Source organism: Mastigoproctus giganteus, chromosome 14 (genome assembly GCF_048544385.1).
Source record: "Mastigoproctus giganteus isolate SK-2022 chromosome 14, ASM4854438v1, whole genome shotgun sequence".
Classification (NCBI taxonomy): Eukaryota; Metazoa; Arthropoda; class Arachnida; order Uropygi; family Thelyphonidae; genus Mastigoproctus; species Mastigoproctus giganteus.
The window spans coordinates 44,177,306-44,195,308 of record NC_143588.1 but is presented as its reverse complement, the minus strand read 5'-3'; the positions used below and the strand labels follow the sequence as shown (position 1 = coordinate 44,195,308).

At 36.1% G+C, this 18,003-nt stretch overlaps 1 protein-coding gene across 6 annotated transcripts in view; it reads left to right on the top strand.

The window, feature by feature from the left end:
• The first annotated feature begins 8,422 nt into the window (after nucleotides 1-8,422).
• Nucleotides 8,423-18,003, top strand: part of LOC150075095 (uncharacterized) — a 50,757-nt gene continuing 41,176 nt past the window's right edge. The window contains exons 1-3 of one of the 6 annotated variants that reach the window (XM_090388764.1): nucleotides 8,423-9,920; nucleotides 9,972-10,072; nucleotides 10,115-10,173. In XM_090388764.1, coding sequence (XP_090244890.1) covers nucleotides 9,525-9,920; nucleotides 9,972-10,072; nucleotides 10,115-10,173 — 556 coding nt within the window. In that variant the 5' untranslated portion in view covers nucleotides 8,423-9,524. Of the gene's footprint in view, nucleotides 10,174-18,003 lie in introns of all 6 variants that reach the window. The other 5 variants (XM_090388761.1, XM_090388763.1, XM_090388762.1 and 2 more) reach the window with 5 other exon arrangements.

Sequence of the window (18,003 nt, the reverse complement as noted above, 5' to 3'; positions counted from 1 at the left end):
GGGTTTAAACTAAATAAAAAAAATAATAAAAACAGGGGGAGAAGGTAGCAGTGACTTATCTCCTTGATGTTCGGAACTTAAGTGACTCTAAGTATCGTAAAGCAGACTGTGACATTCAGCTGTTTTGTGTCCTTAAGCGAAGGACCTATTTTCCTATTAGACCTGCTAAAATGAGTGGCAGAACTGTCCTCCTCCAAGTCTAACGGTGACTAATTTACAACTGTTGAGTAGGGAAGTACTATCTGCTGATGGTACGTAAGAATGTCTGTCTGTCTGTATGCATGTGAGTGTATATGTGTGTGTGTGCGTGTGTGTGTTTAAACTACAATATCGTAGCCTTCACTATGAGCCGTCATTTGTTGGAGGACACCCAAGAAGGAATATTAACCCCTGGCAAAATTCTGTAAGGGGAGATTTCGGCCGTACAGTGTCTCCGCTACTACACTGGCAAACGCTCACGTGCAAAGACGGGTTGGAACTCCCAGTTTTATGACATGATGAGTTTACGATTCTGCTGCACAAAGGACTAGCAAAATCCCAAATCAGTCGCATTTTAAGCACCATTAGTTGCCTGTTTCAGAAGAAACAAGCTGGGCAATGCGTTTTGAAGCGAACAGTGACTTTCCAAAGACTTTTTTTGTTGTTATTATTATTTTTTAAACTGGATTTTGTAGCTGTTTCACCCTTCAACGACTATATGTACAAAGGGTAAGTGTGGAAAAAAAAAAAGCCAAAAAAATGTGAACAGTAATTTCTCGGTAAATTGTAGCTGATTAAATTGAACTGTGTTTATATGTGTTTTAGAACATGTTCATGTTTGCGAAACAAAATAATTGTCAAATTTGTTAAAATTAGCACTGTATTTGGCACTTGTTTTAATTATTAGGGCACAGATCGTGTCATACTGACTCCCTAAGTTTACCTAGTCACCCGATTTTTTTACTTGGTTGCAATGCTCACTTTTCTGGAGGAGAAAGGAGAAATTAACCCGAAGAACATATCTTGTGATTTGTCACCTTTGTCTCTTATAGCTCAAGTCATTCCCTGCCTTGACATTCATGCCTTAATGGACATGTTCCCCTCGAAAATCCACTTTCCTTGGCAGATAAATGTAAGACACAAGGGGGAGTTTTATGGTTTCGAGAGAAGACATCATTGAAGTGCTGATTACTAGTTCAATTTTCTGTCCCTGACAAAGACGGTAATTATCTCGGCTTTTAGGAACGCCCTGAGCCCCAAGTGGTGAACACCTCACCCTTTAAAGTAACCCCCGTTGCACACCAATGTGCCTAGGAACTTGAACATACTCGGTTTTCGCTGATAGGATTTTATTACCATAAGAAAATTAATCAGAGGGTAATAACTATCTATTTTTTGCACTGTTGAAATATCACAGGTCTCTAGAAAATTCAGAAACTAGTTAGAATTGCATTGTTACATTATGTTTGACCATGATTTTCTAGAATTCACTATACCAGTTCCTACAGATGTATATGGAAATTTTAATATTTTGTATTGTTCGAAGCATCAATGGTAGTAAAGGGACCACAGCAGAGGGACCATATCCCTTCTTTCTCTCTCTCTCTCTCTCTCTCTCTCCCAACGTTAATAAAGATACCTCGACAAAGTCATCCTGAAATAATTTCAAACGACAGACCCTCCAATGTGTTATGATGATTCCACTCAGGAACAATTGTCCATGATGTGGTTCGTGTGAATGTTGTGATGGATTCTACAGTGTTTTGGTGGTTTTTGAATGTTGATTGTACACCATTTTATGAGGTTATTTGTTGCTGCATATAAAAGGCTTGCAATTTCTTAATTATATGCCTGTACTAATAATGGAAATCAAACGAAATCACAATACGGGTAGAAAATCGCAAAAACGGGTTTTGTTCAAACATTTATTTTGAAGTTTGTACAATTTCTGTGTTGCAACGTGATTATTATTATTATTATTTTTTTTTTTTTTCGTTGCTTGATAAACATACATGTGTTGTTTGGTTGATTATTTGTCTTTAAAAAGCTATTTAAGTTTTCTTTAACTGCAGTCTAGATGGTTATAAAAGAATAATGTGATATTTGCCTTAAAACTTAAATCACTGCCTCAACTACATTCTCTCCTTGTGGTATAGAAAATTGTACTTCTATACCAAGTCTCTGCGTCTAATCAAAATAAATAACATAGCATGTAGTGCTTTGTAATCAATTTAAGAAGAGAGTTAGTGTTGAATACGGTTATGTATGGAAGAGCTAACAAGGTAATTGTGATCACAGTTTGGACTTGATTTAATGGAGCAAGTTATTCATGATTTGAAAGGTGAGAACATGCTTAATGTTATTATGAAACCGTATAATTATAATGTTAATTTAAATTATTTTAATAATAAAAAGCGTAAAAATATTGACTGTATATATGTTGATCAATTTTTAATTTTTGGAAAAAATGCTAAATTTTCCGCAGGAGAAATACAATAATGCATTTCTATAAAAGTTTTAATTCATAAGGGAAATGAAATTATCTAAATGTACTTAAATTCACAGATGTGAATCAGAGAGAGAGATAGACTAATCCCGTGTATATATATATCATGGATAAGTAGATTGCTAATTTATAGTTTATATTTCTTATTAAAACGCTATCTCTGAATTCAAAAGGGATATAACGCCTTGGTATAACTTATGTATTTTTGGCTGATCAAAAATACAAAATAATTTTTTTTTTGTAGTATTTCCTGACTTACACTTTAATTTATGCAATCTGGTTAGAGAGCAGGATAAAAATAGATTTTTTGGATTTATATTTTCGAGGTTTCTAAAAAAAAGTATTGTTATGAATTTTATATTGGTTTAACACAGCTTTCCATACCATATAAAACCCATTTTATATGGTATTTGTTCTCTATTTATGAGCATTTAATCTATAAAATATGCGTGCATGAAAAACAATATTTTATTTTTTATGCTGTTTTATGAAAATAAGATTTGATATGTTAATAAAATTCTCAAAATGCAAAAAGCTCTCTGAATGTATTAGTGATGATTATAAAACCCCAAACAATCTGTTGTTTTTATTAAGAAAAAAAACTGGTTGTGGACTTACCATTTGTAATTGTGGACGAATGTTCAAGATGAGTTCAGTTATTATTACCTCGCTGAACTTTGTAAGATAAGGGAGTTTGTAACACAAAATGTATATGAAGTAAGTATTTGTCGTGGACCAATAATGTGATATTGATATAGATCAATACCAAAATGTGTATATTTTTTGAATGTGTGCATATGTGTACGTGTGTACAACAGTGATATGTTACCATTGCCATGATTCTTGAGCAACAAAGATGCTCATGTTTTCTTGTAAAGAGTAACACAGATGCTGTGTGTGTGATATCAGTGCAAACATCTTTTGTCACTAGTTCGACAAACCTTCCCAATGTTATTAGCACTCTGTATCCATAGGGCAGTACAATAAATTATATATGAACAACTGTATCCTCCTTGTCCACATGTATTTATTGCTGTTATGACCACAGATGGTTACATCATCCATACTGACTCACGAATAAATGGACACATACACAAACACTGTGCCAGACATCCTTCCATAATAGATGAATCCCTCTGTATCTATTCCATGAAGACTCCCGTGTGATAAGACGAAACATAAGATCCTATGAATTATAGATGGGGAGCGGTGAACTATTGATTTTTATTCTTCGTGGTGTTGTTCGATGTGGGTGTAAACAAAAAGTGGCTACTGGGATAAAACACCTGAGCTTCATAGGAGTTTTGATGGGATCTGTATACAGAATACAAATGCAAGAAAGAAGACCTCCGTGTCGAATGATAATCAGTAAGCCTAATATTGGGTTATTATTTCCCATGAGATGCACTTTATAAGTTTTTTTTCCCTCCTTTTTAAATCATATTGGTTTTTGTTGCTATTCTAAGCTGGCATTTACAGCTTTTAACAAAAATGTACAGAGACAAAATTCTGAAAAAAATCATATCTCTCAACTAAGAATGCAGTCCTTTCGACTTTATTTGCTTATGTATTTATACATACATGTTTGTGTGTTATATATATTACCTCCTACAACATTAGCCAAAAGTCAGGACAAGCCAACAGAAGTGGTCATATAAAACAACTTCTTTAACATGCACTTCAGTGACACATATAAAACCATAGCAACTAATTTGACTTTTATTAATTACATTTGTACGTCACAGTAAATGACGTGTTTTATTAGTATTCTCATTGTCCTGAAATTTGGTTCATATTGTGGATGTAAACCATATTACATCGGTTTACTTATAAAACACGTATAACATCAGATAATATTATCCAGTTGCCTTTAAATTGCAATAAAAATTTTGCCAGTAATTATGAGAGTAATATAAGGAATATTCCCAATAATTATTCTATATTTCATAATTTTCTCAAGACTTCACGATGGATTCTGTACTGTATTTCATAAATACAGGTGTTTGACATTGGCAACATGTTAATGGAGTTGGAAATTTTTCTCAAGACTTCATAAAGTTGAATATTTTTATTTAAATAATTTAAATCACTTGAATCTCAACTCTTTGTGTACCAAACCAACAATAGAAATCATTAATATTAATAAACATAGATTTAATTCACGTATCATAATGCAATCCAGTAGATAAACGCCGATATAAACGTCTTAAATGTGTTTGTAAGAATCTAATGCATTTTTATTGTTGCTTTATGACATCTTAAAATCATGGTCTTTCTTATTAGACCCAATACTGTGAAGTGGTACCAAAATAAAAATGTCTGAGTTAGAAAAATCATCACACGTGTTAGCTACATCATCTCATTTTAACTGGCACAAATACGGGTATCAGCATATACCTCAACGCTCTTAGAGAGATCTTGATGTGCCAGAAGATATTGAAAATAGTCATGTATCTTTGCTGTTGTTTATTATCCATAATTTAGCATCATTTGATTGTGTGACTTAACTTCTACCGGTTTAAAGATGTCTTATTTTGATGATAATAAATTGCAAGATCAGAATCTTAAAAAAACTCCAAAACACTTGTAGTTTTATATTTTATTTAATAGAAACAATCCGATTCTTCAGTTTCTTCTTACAATATCAGTTCAGTTTATTGTCATCGGACTAGCTGCCCAAAAAAGTCTACAAAAGCAGATCGTATAATAAAATTACTTTCATTTGATAGCAACATAGAAAATAATTTGTAAAAAAAAAATTATAATCTTAATTGGGAGATAAAAATAATAATGTAGATTTACGAATATATAACGTTAGACTATCAGCAAAATTCTGAAATTATTACTACAAAAAAGCTTCAAATTATTGAATAAGATCTTTGGCACAAAAACTAAATTTTTCTCAATTAACCTAATAAATAAGAAAAGAAATTTAACTATAAAGTACATTGCCTTAAGAAGTTCAACATTTTTTTCTCGCTGAATTCCTGACATTAGCATGAACACTCTTGTAAAAGTTGCTCATCACCGATGCGCTGTGTCAACCACGATCTGCTGCAATAGATAAAACTAGCAGGAGAGAAAAAAAGTCTTCCTACTGTTATTGAAGACATCTAGAATCTTTGCTGAGATACACACTGAAACCGATGAAATTTTAACGCCGAAACAACCTCAGTCTATACTGTTTGGAAGGCTACCAGTGTCATTTTGTGAACTACGTGCCGCCATCTTTGTTTACGTTAGCGGATGTCAGTATGGCGTCTGTACTGAAGCGGACCAAAACAAAAAAAAAAAAAAAAGAAAAAACAAAAGGGAACGCGAGATGTGACAGAACGGAAACAACGGTAGAGGAAATGGCTGACAACTTAGATAGAGAAAATAAATAAACATTTAGGTATCATTTCGTTTGAGAACTGAACAGCCGGGATTTGTGTACAAGTCTCGAAGTGCGATCTACGATGAAATGGCCATATAAAGTACGGAGATGAACAGGATGACAAATTGTGACCGGTAATCAAAGTCACAGACGCACGTCTTTCATCCATCTACTCACACAAAGGAGAGCTCTTTTTTTTATTTTCTTCTTCTTTCTCTCTCTTTCTATCTTTTCATTCTTTTGCGAGGTAAGTTATATTAACTGTTGAGTTCAGTAACGAGAATTATGTAGAAAATTGGGATAATAAAAAGATAGACGGGAGATAATATTCTACGTCTATGTTTGCTGGCGGTATTGTTATTAGAAAAATGACAGATTAACTGCTGACAATCCAGCTTGTTATAAAAATATGCACGATTAAAAAACAGAAAAATACAGACAGACACGACTTTACAGATATTCGGTTCTTGTCTTTGTTATGGTGTATATAACTCTGCTAAATTAAATGCTCCCATTTTTATTTCAAATTATATTATCTGTTTATATCGAATATAATATGAATAAACCGAACGTCTATATATGCAGCGTACTATATATTTATACGTACATATATGGATATTCTGTTTTATAGATTGTGTTGCAAAAAATATAATATAAATCCAGTCGATTTTTATGGAAAAGTGCTTCTGCAACGTTATAAATGCCCGTTTCCCAAAACAGAAGTTAAATTTGTTTATATCTATCAGTTTCTATCGATTGAATAAATCTGTCAATATCTCTCAAAAAATAATTTTGTTTATTTGGCTTATGTCGGTTGAATCTAGCAATTTCTCTCAAAAAAAAAATAAAAAAAATAGTTATGTTGATTTGGCTTATGTTGGTTGAATCTAGCAATTTCTCTCAAAAAAAATAGTTATGTTGATTTGGCTTCTGTCAGTTGAACTTCTCAGATTCTCGTAAATTCGGCTACTTTCTATCAGTTAATTTTGTTAAACGCTCTCCACAAATTCTGCCAATTTCTTTATTCATAATTTCTACCATTTAAACCATAAACATCTGTAAATAATTTATCTTCAAGAGAATTACACAAGTTATTAACAACAAAAACAAGAGAATTTTCACCTTACACCCATTTTCAACCCAGGTATTTTCATAATGTACGATATGTCGCGTTCTGCAGTTAAACCAGACAACAACTGAACAGTAGTCTCATCGGACTAGGGAGATGTGCTTTTTCCAAAAAATAGGAAGGTTCTCTCCTCAGGGGACAGGGTATTCAAGAAAATGATTACATTTCAATCCGCAAAGGGCTGAACTAGAGACACTTTTAAAGCCCTGAAACTCGCCCAGTTCTCATAAATCACCATGTTGCAAGGGGAGGGGGACAACTATAAGGAAGGGGATATGGATTCTCGGGGATCCTGTCTTGGCGAAGCACATTAGAAGAGAGTAATCCCGATCGAAGGAGGGTTTTTAATATCACCGGAGTGTTGGTCTGGGAGTTGGTGTCAGTTAACTTTCCTGTACGCTTAACGTGTATTAATCAGACGATAGTGAAAGTCGCAGATAAACGGAGTGGAACGAAGAGAGCAAGGTGTAGCGACTGCTCCTACGGGAGTCTGGCTGCGTCATCGCGGCATCCGTGTCGTTTCTTAAAGCCGGTAATGCTGCTGATCGCTAGCAAAAGAGCGCCAAGGAATTGTCGGTTCCAACAGTGAAGGTACCTGATTTGATAACTGACTTTTTTTAAGGTGAGTATATTAGCCGCGAACTTTCCGCTCTCTATCCTTCTCCCCACCCCTTTTCCCCACTCCCGTTAAAGTGAAAGTGGCGATAATTGTACTGTCTTTCTTAAGTCCCTAGTGCTTTAACAGCGCACTCATGAGAAACTCAGATAAAGCCCAAACTGGATTCATTAGGATCCAATGAGCGAGATACGAACCGTGTTGGAGGCCCAGCAAACCTGACAAGCAGAGGTTATTTAAGAAGTTTATCAGAGCTTTCCGTGAAATTCTTTGGATGCCACCTACGAGGGAAAACTCCCGCGTTTATCCCCCCCCTCCTTCTGCTGTCTTGTCCAAGAAGTGGAGAGGCATAAATGAACGACTGTTTACCCTTGGACGGTTGCTTATGATGGATGACAAGTAGCAGGAAGAAAAAACAAACTGTTGAGGGGTGGAGAAAGGGCCGGGGGAGGTGACAGAAATATTTTAAATTTCCTCTTTATGAATCATATATTTAAGAATCACCAGAAGCCAGTCGGACGTCTTCGAGAGCGAGTACTTTCTTAAAACTTCTTTTAAAGTTGCGCGTTTGGCCATCTCCTTACTCTCGTTCCAGCGATAGAAAGACGAATGGAAAAGAAACGGGAAAAAGATAGTCCAAGGAAGTGGCAGATATTAATTGTAGAAAGGGGGTGAAATTATAATGTGATTGCTGGGTTTGGGAATGCTCAGAGCGTCTCATTCGCCCAGAAAAGTATTGATCACTGAAGAAAATGAGGCTGGACGAAAAGCAGGGGCTCTGAGCTCAGGGACCTGGAAGTCTCCGAGCATATCGAACCCAGCCTTTGGAAACTTGGAAGCACGTTATCAAGCCTGCACCACGCGGTCGCTCTCAAACCAGGCATCCGCGCAGTACGGAGAGTGAGCGAACGAAGCAGGGGAAAGAGAGAGAGGCAAAGATACTGAAAGAGACAGGCCCAAGAGCTGAGCCGCCAGTCAGTCGGACTGCTAGCCACGTTGTCGTACCACGCGGGCGCGTGGATGCTCAACATCTTAAGAGCATCACGTAAAGGACACACTTGTTCCTCGTAACCGTGTGGTGAGGTTACATCCGCCGTTAGCCTTTTAGGGCAAGCGAACGAGAACATTAAGAGTTACCGCTATGTGAAGGCGTTTCATCCCGCTGATCGAAGGAATTAAAACGCCGCGGAAAGGAAAAGAAAAAGGAAAACACGGCCAGAAATTGCGATCGCATCTGTCCCTTACCGTTACTGCCTTCTTGTCAGTGTTTTTCAGAGAGAGCAGCGGTAGGTAAATCGTAAGTTCGTTCTCTCTTTCCTTTTTGCCGTTTTACGAGAGGGATGAGGTAGCTGAGGGTTCAGGTTTCCTCAAGAAATTAATTAAGACGTAATACAGAAGGTGACACGCTCCTCTGTTTACCGCATACGCCACTTACAGCTTGCATAAATCACCCTTGGTATAGTGGAAGGGACGTTCTAGAATAGCCCCGTTTGCATTTCTGACGTCGCGCGTGACATGGCGAACAGCGTCTGCTGCTGCTGCTACGATCGGTTGGTCGTCGTTCCGTTCGGATCCATCAAAAGTTCCAGTCTCACCGCGACATTCGTAGAGTTTTGACTTTCACGAATACTAGACCCCTTTTCTGCAACTCCTAAAAATTATCGAGATAATTAGCGGGACTGTGCACCATTAAAGTGCTCGTACTGAAGGAATACACCAGTCGATTATGTACTTAAACTTGCGCCTCTCTCTGATTGGTCGCTGAGAGTCACGTGGGCCGTTGGGCTGTACCATATTTGGAATAATGTGCTATTAAAAGTGTGCCAGAGGTTTCCTGGAGTGCAGAACGGCCATAATTCATCAAAATTGCGAGGAATATTGGCAGAATTATTGCCGTTCCACAAATCATACAGGACTGATGAGTTCCTATCAGTTTGTTAACTCTCTGACCTCATGTTATGGCCAACGCGGACAGGACTCTTCCAGTCCGGACTACTACACACCGCCAGTACAGGCTTACAGCAGCTGCTACAGTGGTCCTTCGTCGCCCGTGCAGCAATACGGACCGTACTCACAACCGAATGTGTCGCATCTTCCGAATGGTGACCACCACTTTAACAGTTGTTCCCAGCGATTGAGTCACCCGAATCCAAGCCCGAGCCCGCGAACGCCAACTCCGTCGGCAACGCCGGTGCCGAGCTGCAAGTACGCCGAATCGAGCGCGTCGTCTCCGCAGGACCTGAGCACGACCAGCTCTCATCCGGCGCCCCCCGGTAGCCCTGAGCCATCGTCACCACCTCCACCTCCACGACAGGTTCCTCCGCAGAAGTCTCATCTTTCTCAGCAACCACAGCAACAACAACAGCCGTCTCCCCAACAGCAGCCATCACCACAGCAACCGAGCCCACAACCACAGCAAACACAACAGACGTCACAACAGCAGCAGTCACAGAATCAACAGCCATCGTCTCCCCAGCCTAGCCAGCAGACGAGTCCTCAGAAGCAGAGTTTTGCGACAAATCCACCGCAGATCTACCCGTGGATGAGAAAAGTACACGTTGGTCAGAGTAAGTACGTCCGAGCCTTTTAGCATCCCTTTTTTTAAAAGATCGTCCGTAGATTTTCTAGACGCCGACAGCAACGTCCACACACGCACACACACACACTCACAAGCGGTACACGTCAGGTATAAACACAACGGAAATCCACCTAGAACAGTGGAGAGGTTTTAAAAACACTACGGAGAGGGAGAGACAGTGTGTGTGAGACAGCTAGCTGTAGGCAGAGTGAGGCCGTTTGCGGCGGCGACCGTGGTTTTCATTCGGTAGAAACGCAGTAAATATTCTCCCCGTATCTGCTGTCAGGACAGCTCTCTCCTCCCTTCTCCCATAAAGCGGCCCACGTAAGCCCTATAAAACTTTCCACACAGCCATAATTTTGTCAAGTCCTAGGCCTAAAAGCTGCTCCAGGCCTTGTCGAGAACAGTTGAGCCATAAAAGCCAGAGAAGAGAGAGAGAGAGAGAGAGAGAGAGAGAGAGAAAGAGAGAGGGAGAGAGAGAGAGCGGTCCAATCGGAACACCCTGTCAGACAGTTTTATGGCGGCTATAAAATTTCCCGGAATGTCCTGTTAGGGAACAGGAAAGGGTTTTACAAAGCGACAACCGTGTTAGTGTCATGATGGGGAAAATCAAGGAAAAATGTCTTTAAGAAGCGAAACATTTGTTAACAAAGAGATTTGAGTGCGCTGTTTAACTGGCAAAATTACCCCTTTGTTGATGGTCCCTAAGCGCTTTCCAACAGTTGCCTTTTAAAAGACCTTGAAACCGCTAATTTTAAACTGCCGATTTTTAAATTCAATTTTTTCTAAATTTTTTTCATATTCTGTATTCTTACACATTTTTTTAAAATTTAATTTTCTGTCAACTGGCAGTGCATAAACCGCATCTTTACTAGAACGTAGACATCTCTAGCTAAAAAAATAAAATTCAAATGACCTTTATGGGTAATTTATGCTTTAAAAGACGTGTATGTGCGAGCGAATCATAAATGTGAACACTTACAGGTGTCATATGTATATGAGCCAATTTATCATCCCGGCTCGAGCTCGCTATTTACACATACATCGTCGTGGTGTGCGTCGTTTTAGCGGTGGTAGTCAGTTTGTCATAACATTTGCTGTACTCAGCCAACCTGTAATGTGATTTGTAGAAAGAAACGGTGTCGCAAATTCATTTTCACACCAAATCTGAGCGACTAATTGCATCTCTCGCAGATATATACAAGTCAAATTAAGTAGCTGCTCCTAAACACACACATACATACGAAAAAAAAAATACTTTGGACTCATAAAATATGCATATTTAAATCATCTTTTAATATCCCACAATGAAATATAAAGAACGCGTTTTATTTTTAGTAAGGAAAAGGAAGACTACGAGATTCGCCACGTGCGTTTAAGGCATACATGCATTGATTTTGATATACGTTGAAATAATGACGACTTTAACGACATTGAAATTGTAAATATTTTAATCAAAATTGTTAAATCGCACTGTCTGATTTATGTTTCGTAATAATCTAGGATATAAATATATACATAACACTAAAAAAGCTTTGTTTTGTTATCGTACGTGAACTGTAAATTAATGTTTCATTTAAAAAATCATTATGCAATAAAAATATATTTTTAGCTGTCTTTTGCTTTACGCTAAAAAGTAAAATATTAACTATGAGACAAATACATAACTTTAACTTACCAAAACAGGGACACTATTATAAAAATGGCGAAATTCATAACTCTAACCAACTTACCAACACATGGACAACATTATACAAATAGCCAAATTCATAACTAGGATAAAACTTACCAACACGGGGACAACATTATACAAAGAACCAAATTCATAACTGTAGCTAAGATATAACTTACCAACACGGACAACATTATACAAATAGCTAAGTTAGTAACTGTAACTAAGAAAGAACTGGACAACCCAGGGACAACAATGTAAAAATTTTCACCATAATTATCAATACTTGTTGAATATTTTTATGATAAACATATAAGCGAGCAAAAGGTGTTTAATGAACATTAATTGACATTTCCTTATATTTTGTATAAAATATCATAATTAAAGAATCTTGAAAGTAAATAATATTTTAATACTAGTTTCTATTTTTCTTTGCTGTGCTTGGTAAGTAATAATTATATCTGAAAGAAATTTTGGAAGAGACGCTAACTACTATTTATATTATTACATTTGATGTGTTTATAAAACAAGATAAATTCCTATTGCAATATGTAAAAATTTAAACATTTCTTGATAATATTTATTTTCAGAAATATACATTTCTGATATAGAAGATTTTTATATAAAAATCTTAAGACGGTTCTAAAATTTCCATTACTGACAGAAACCATCTGACCGGAGTGGTGAAATTTAAAACATTTCAACTTACTATTCAGGAATTCCACAGAATGTATTGTCAACAAGACACCAATGCGCGTTATCTTTAAAGCCAAATGCAAAATCATTAGCCCCTGTAAGACAGCTACCGATTTCTTAAGCGTTTCATCTCAGAAATATAAAAGTCGTAATATCTAGACGAAAACGAACCATTTGGGCTGGCCACACACAAGGAGAAACACCTGGTTGTTATTAGTGTACTCCAACGCATATCTCGCATCTGCCCTCCCACTGTGCTGGCAGTCATAAAACACTTGCTGTCTCATAGATCCCCCCCGTTCCCCTCATGAAACACCCAACCCTCAGTTAATACAATACGCTTCACCTGCTGCTACCAATCTGCCTGTAACTAAGGAAGATGTAACTAACATTGGCAAGTTAAGATTGAAATTATCTCTCTCTCTCCTCTTCTCTTCTGTCTCTGTTTTATCTCCATTTCCTGTTTTTATTTCATTATCTCTTTCGCTCTCTATTTGTATTTTTCACCTTTCTCTCTCTCCCTCTGTATTTTTCTTCTCGCTCTCTGCCTCTTTCTGTCTTTTTCTCCTCTCTTTCGCAACCTATATTTCCCTCTGGCTCTTTTTCCTCTCTCTCTCTGTCTTTTTCTCTTCTATCTCTCTGGCTGTCTATTTTTCCTTTCTGTCTCTGTCTATTTTGTCTTTTTTGTCTCTCTCTATCTTTTTATTCTCTCTCTCTCTCTTTATAAATATTTCCTCCCTGCTCTTTTCTGACATCAAGCTACATATTTGTCTCGAACTCTCTGGCTGTCTATCTGTGTATTTCGTTCTCTTCCTGCCTTCTCCTATTTCTCGCTTTATATATACACATTATTCTATTATTCTTTACACTTATTATTATCTCAAAAATTATTATTGCTCTCTTTTGGGTCGAAATTATTTTGGTAATTGCGATAAGAGTTATTTTCAGTGGGGAGAGAGGAAAAAATTAAAATGTGAGAGAGGGAAGTATATATTGAATGAAAGTGCTAAAAACTATTTTAGCACTTCTAAATTTAAATAAATAAATTGTCTCTTTATACTCCGGAACGACTACACGGTTATAAGGTTTCTTTTTTTATCTCAAGTCACTATATAAGAAATATAAAATATTTATATTTTAATGCGAAACTTCAACCGTCTTCTAAAGTGAACCCTAATTATCATTTAACGGTTACTCTGTTAACGTCAAGCAAAATCTGAACTTGCCAACTTGGGGGGAAACAGGACATTAAAACGCAATATTTCATTTCAACTATCCGTGTGTCAAGTTTGTGGATTATATCCGGAGCTGAATAAGATTATTTGATTTAGACATTAATGGTTTTTGGCTAACTGTAGCTTGAAGATGTTGAAGTATCGTGCTGATTATTCTGGCTGTACCATGAAGATTAAATAATTATAACAGTTCTTGTTAGTATAATAATAGAAGCCTTTTGGACTCTTATTTTATTATAAAATTTCATTTTCATTAAGTTTAATGAAATTCCTTCAATTAAATATTATTAGAATTTAACACCAAGAAGAATATTTATTAAGTTCTATTAGAGTACAATTAAAAAGTTTAGTATTAAATTCTAGTTTTGCATTAGTAATATATCTTAAATGGTGTACTGGTATAGCTTCAACAATATCAAAGTTAAAAATAAGTGAAGTTAAAAAAATAATTTATTCACGCAAGATTTAAATATAGATAATTATACTTTAAAAATAAATAAAAATGTCATAATGTAACAAACTGATTTACAATATAACAACGTTACTTTAAGAGAAAGATCGAAATAATGAAGCACCTTGAGTTGTCTGTTAAAATCAAGGACTTGTGGACATTGAGTGAAATTAATTAACAGTCACTAATTAAACAGCTCAAGCGACCTTGTTTAAAGTTAGATCCAATAATTGGGGGGTTGGCCTAAGAGTAAACAAAAGTTCCTTTAGGTACACTCATCAACATACCTATTTTAGAAAGACAAAAGTTAAATAGGAAATAGTTTGATGATGTTCTTTTCGAACGATTGGGAAGATATTGCTTGTATGGAGTGTAGAAGAGATTTTTCGACCATTTGAAAAACATCCAATTTAAGTTCTAAATAAATTCAAATCTTATCAAATAACTTTGATTTATAACTAGTTATAAATCAAATTGCTATTTTTCAAATCTTGTCTAAAGTTATATAAATGAGCGGATTGTTGCAACATTCGGGTGTATAAATGTACTACCTTCTGCTATTGTAATAAATAGTTCTCATTTAAAATTAACTAAAACTATATAAATAAAGATTATGTAAACAAGATTAAGGCGTATAAATTCTATTAATGTCTTCTCCCATTTTAAAGTTAACAAAATGTTGTTTTTGTATTAAAAATTTTGTCTTAAAAAGGCTAGTATCAACATAAGTGTTTTCTATTTTTACACTTGGTGAATAAGAAACTTTAACGTGGGCATCTGTCCTATCACATGAAAGAAAACTGCAACCCCACCCCCGACAGATGTCCTAGAGAGGGAGGAAAGAAAGTTTAGCAGAAAAGAAGCTCCCACACCTCTAAGGAAAATACATAATGGCTTTTCAGACATCTGCAGTGACTCTATCTCCAATTTGATTATCCTGAAAGCTTCCTGTCATCCATCTGACGAATCGGCCATAAGGGCGAAAAAGCTGTTTGGGTGGGGCTTACAGAGGGGAAAAGATCTTTTATATGTCAAGACACGAGTCTTGTTTGAAGCGCCATGTAAAGTACGAACTTATGGTTGACGACCTATTATAATATCGGATTAGCCTGATTTTACACGCATGTGAAGGGGAGAAAATGATTGTCATATTGAGGTTAGGTTAAAATACAAATATCGAGAACCTCGTTTATCCAAAGGAAATACTTTAACTTAACTACAAAAGAAAACTAAAGGTAAAAATCGTGAACTATTGAAGAAATTAAGAAATATGAAGACGATTTGAAAGGAAAAAAATTTCGATACAAAACAAACACCTATTTGAATACTATATAAAGTCAATTCTTAAAAAGTTTAGCTTTTGAAGGAATGTGGCAACAATAGTCGTTGTCATGACAACGGCCGTTTTCGTGATTCGAATGCCTACTGCCTTAAAAAGGAGTTTGTATTTCACGACAGGAGTAAGATTTGCAGCTTCTTACGTCCGGTTTTTGCCCGACTTCTTAGCAGAAGCGTTGAAAAGGCGGATTAGGTAGTTTGCAACGAAGTGCTTCTGTAACCGATGTTCGAAGTCGAATTTTAGAACTTCTGAAAATCAAATTGGTGAAGAGATTTCCAAGTTCACGGTTTGAATAGCAACACAATTCAGAAATTGAAAGTGATGCGTCGAATACAATGGCTCTGATGCTATAGCAAAACGTAACAAGAGTCTTGATTGATCAAAGGTGGCTTCTAAATTTACGACGTTAGACATTCGATAGCGTCTGTGGCGTGCCGCATTTTCGACACTTCTAAGTTATCCACGAAAATCCAAAGTTTGTGTATCAACGAGATCCCTTAAGACACAACAAACAAACGGTAAAAGAAGACACTTTCCCCCTTTGTTTCATAGTAATGTTAGTCCTTTGTACGCAACATATTTTTGGGTTACAGTGATACTCTTCTTAACCTCATTTAGGATATTTCATTTGCTGGTGCAGCACAAGAAAACAATACTTTCTTTCTGTTTATTTCAAGGTTCTTCTCTCTCTCTCTCTCTCTCTTTCTATCAAACATTATTTATTGTCTTTTCTTATGTCATTAAGAAAAGACAATAAATTTCCCTTGGGAATTTTAACTGATCGCGTTTCTTTATGATCTATTGCCAAATAAACAGATGAGCTAGTCTTTAATCTCTCCGCTCTTACCTTGGCTCTGTTCCTCCTCTTAAAACAACATCTGACTGCCAACCATTCAGGTAACGGCTTTCGGTTACGAGCACCAAATCCTTAACCCTATTTCAGGTTACTAAGATTAATTAAAATGACGCTAGGGAGAGATAAGAATAACACGTTTTTTTTTTTCTTTTTATTTCGTGCTGCATTAAATAGGCTGATTTACAACTATTAATAGAGATAAAACGCTTATCGTAGTTATGTTAGAATAGATATTGTATCATTTAAAAAACGTCTCTAATAAGTATGGAATATTCAAATTACAAGCTTTCTTTTCCTTTTTTTTTAGGCAGAGTTCGCAGCAAAAGTCTTTTTAGGCAGCGTAAGAAGGCCACTTAATAAACAGAAAGCTCATGCAGCTTGCTCATTTCGTTTACAAAATGAGTTTTTAGGCAGTATTTTTTAATCTTTTAAGGCAGCATACGAAGTTGATTCCAAAAACAAGAAAAAAATTAACTCAACCTGCTTATTTCATTTTCAATAGCATTTTAGGCAGTATCCGTAGAAGTGGGAGCCTTTTTAGACAGAATTCTAAGGCGATTTCATAAATAAGAAAAATATTAATATGGCCTACTGATTTGATTCACAATTCTTTAGGCAGAAAACGCGATCTTTTTTTAGGCAGTAAACGCAGTCTCGTTTTAGGCAGCAGACGCATTTTTTAGGCAGAAGACGCAACATTTTTTAGAGAGCAGATGCAACACTTTTTCAGGCAGCAAACGCATCTTTTTTTTAGGCAGCGTTCTCAGACGACTTCATTAACAAGAAAAATGTTAACGCAGTCTGCTGATTTCATTTATATTTCGGTTATTAAGTGCGTCAGTTAGGAGGAACATTTCTAAAAATAGCAAGTGTCTCTAAAAGTGACCTTAATTTAATCCTTTGACAACTTAATTAAGGTAGTTTCCGAAATTCCACTGAGGATTAACTTAATTAAATGCTTTATATTTTCTAACGCGCAAGTCACTAATGTAATCAATGTAAATACCATCAAGACTGGTATCAATAGTAAAACGTAACGTATTAATAAAAATCGTATACTGTCAGCGGTGTTACTTATCCTCCCTGACAATGCTATGACTTCATCAGACGAACATAATAGTTTGATTGAACAAACAATGCCGATGATTTTGCGCTGACAACAATGGACTTTTAACAATACGTTGACTGCAGATGACGTAAGCGTATCGCGTGCAACAACTATTGTAGGAAGGTGCTGACTTTATAACAATACGAAACAAAACAATATAACTAATTTCATTATTCGGTAATAATGACATCATTATCTTCCACTCACCTTTGCCTACGTGTTAACCATCAACGTTTTTCTGTGAACAATGTTTAGAATTTTGACCTATCCGTAATCCAATAGTTTCGGGATAGAGTAAATGTGATTTCAAAGTAGCTTCAGTTAACAACTTTTAAATTTTAATAACTGGATAACTCCCCACTTCATCAAGAGGTTCCAGGTGTGATCTTTGCATTTCTTTGAGGAAGTATTCCCTATGAATCGCAATGACAACCAATAGCTGACATTTTACGAATAAATTCC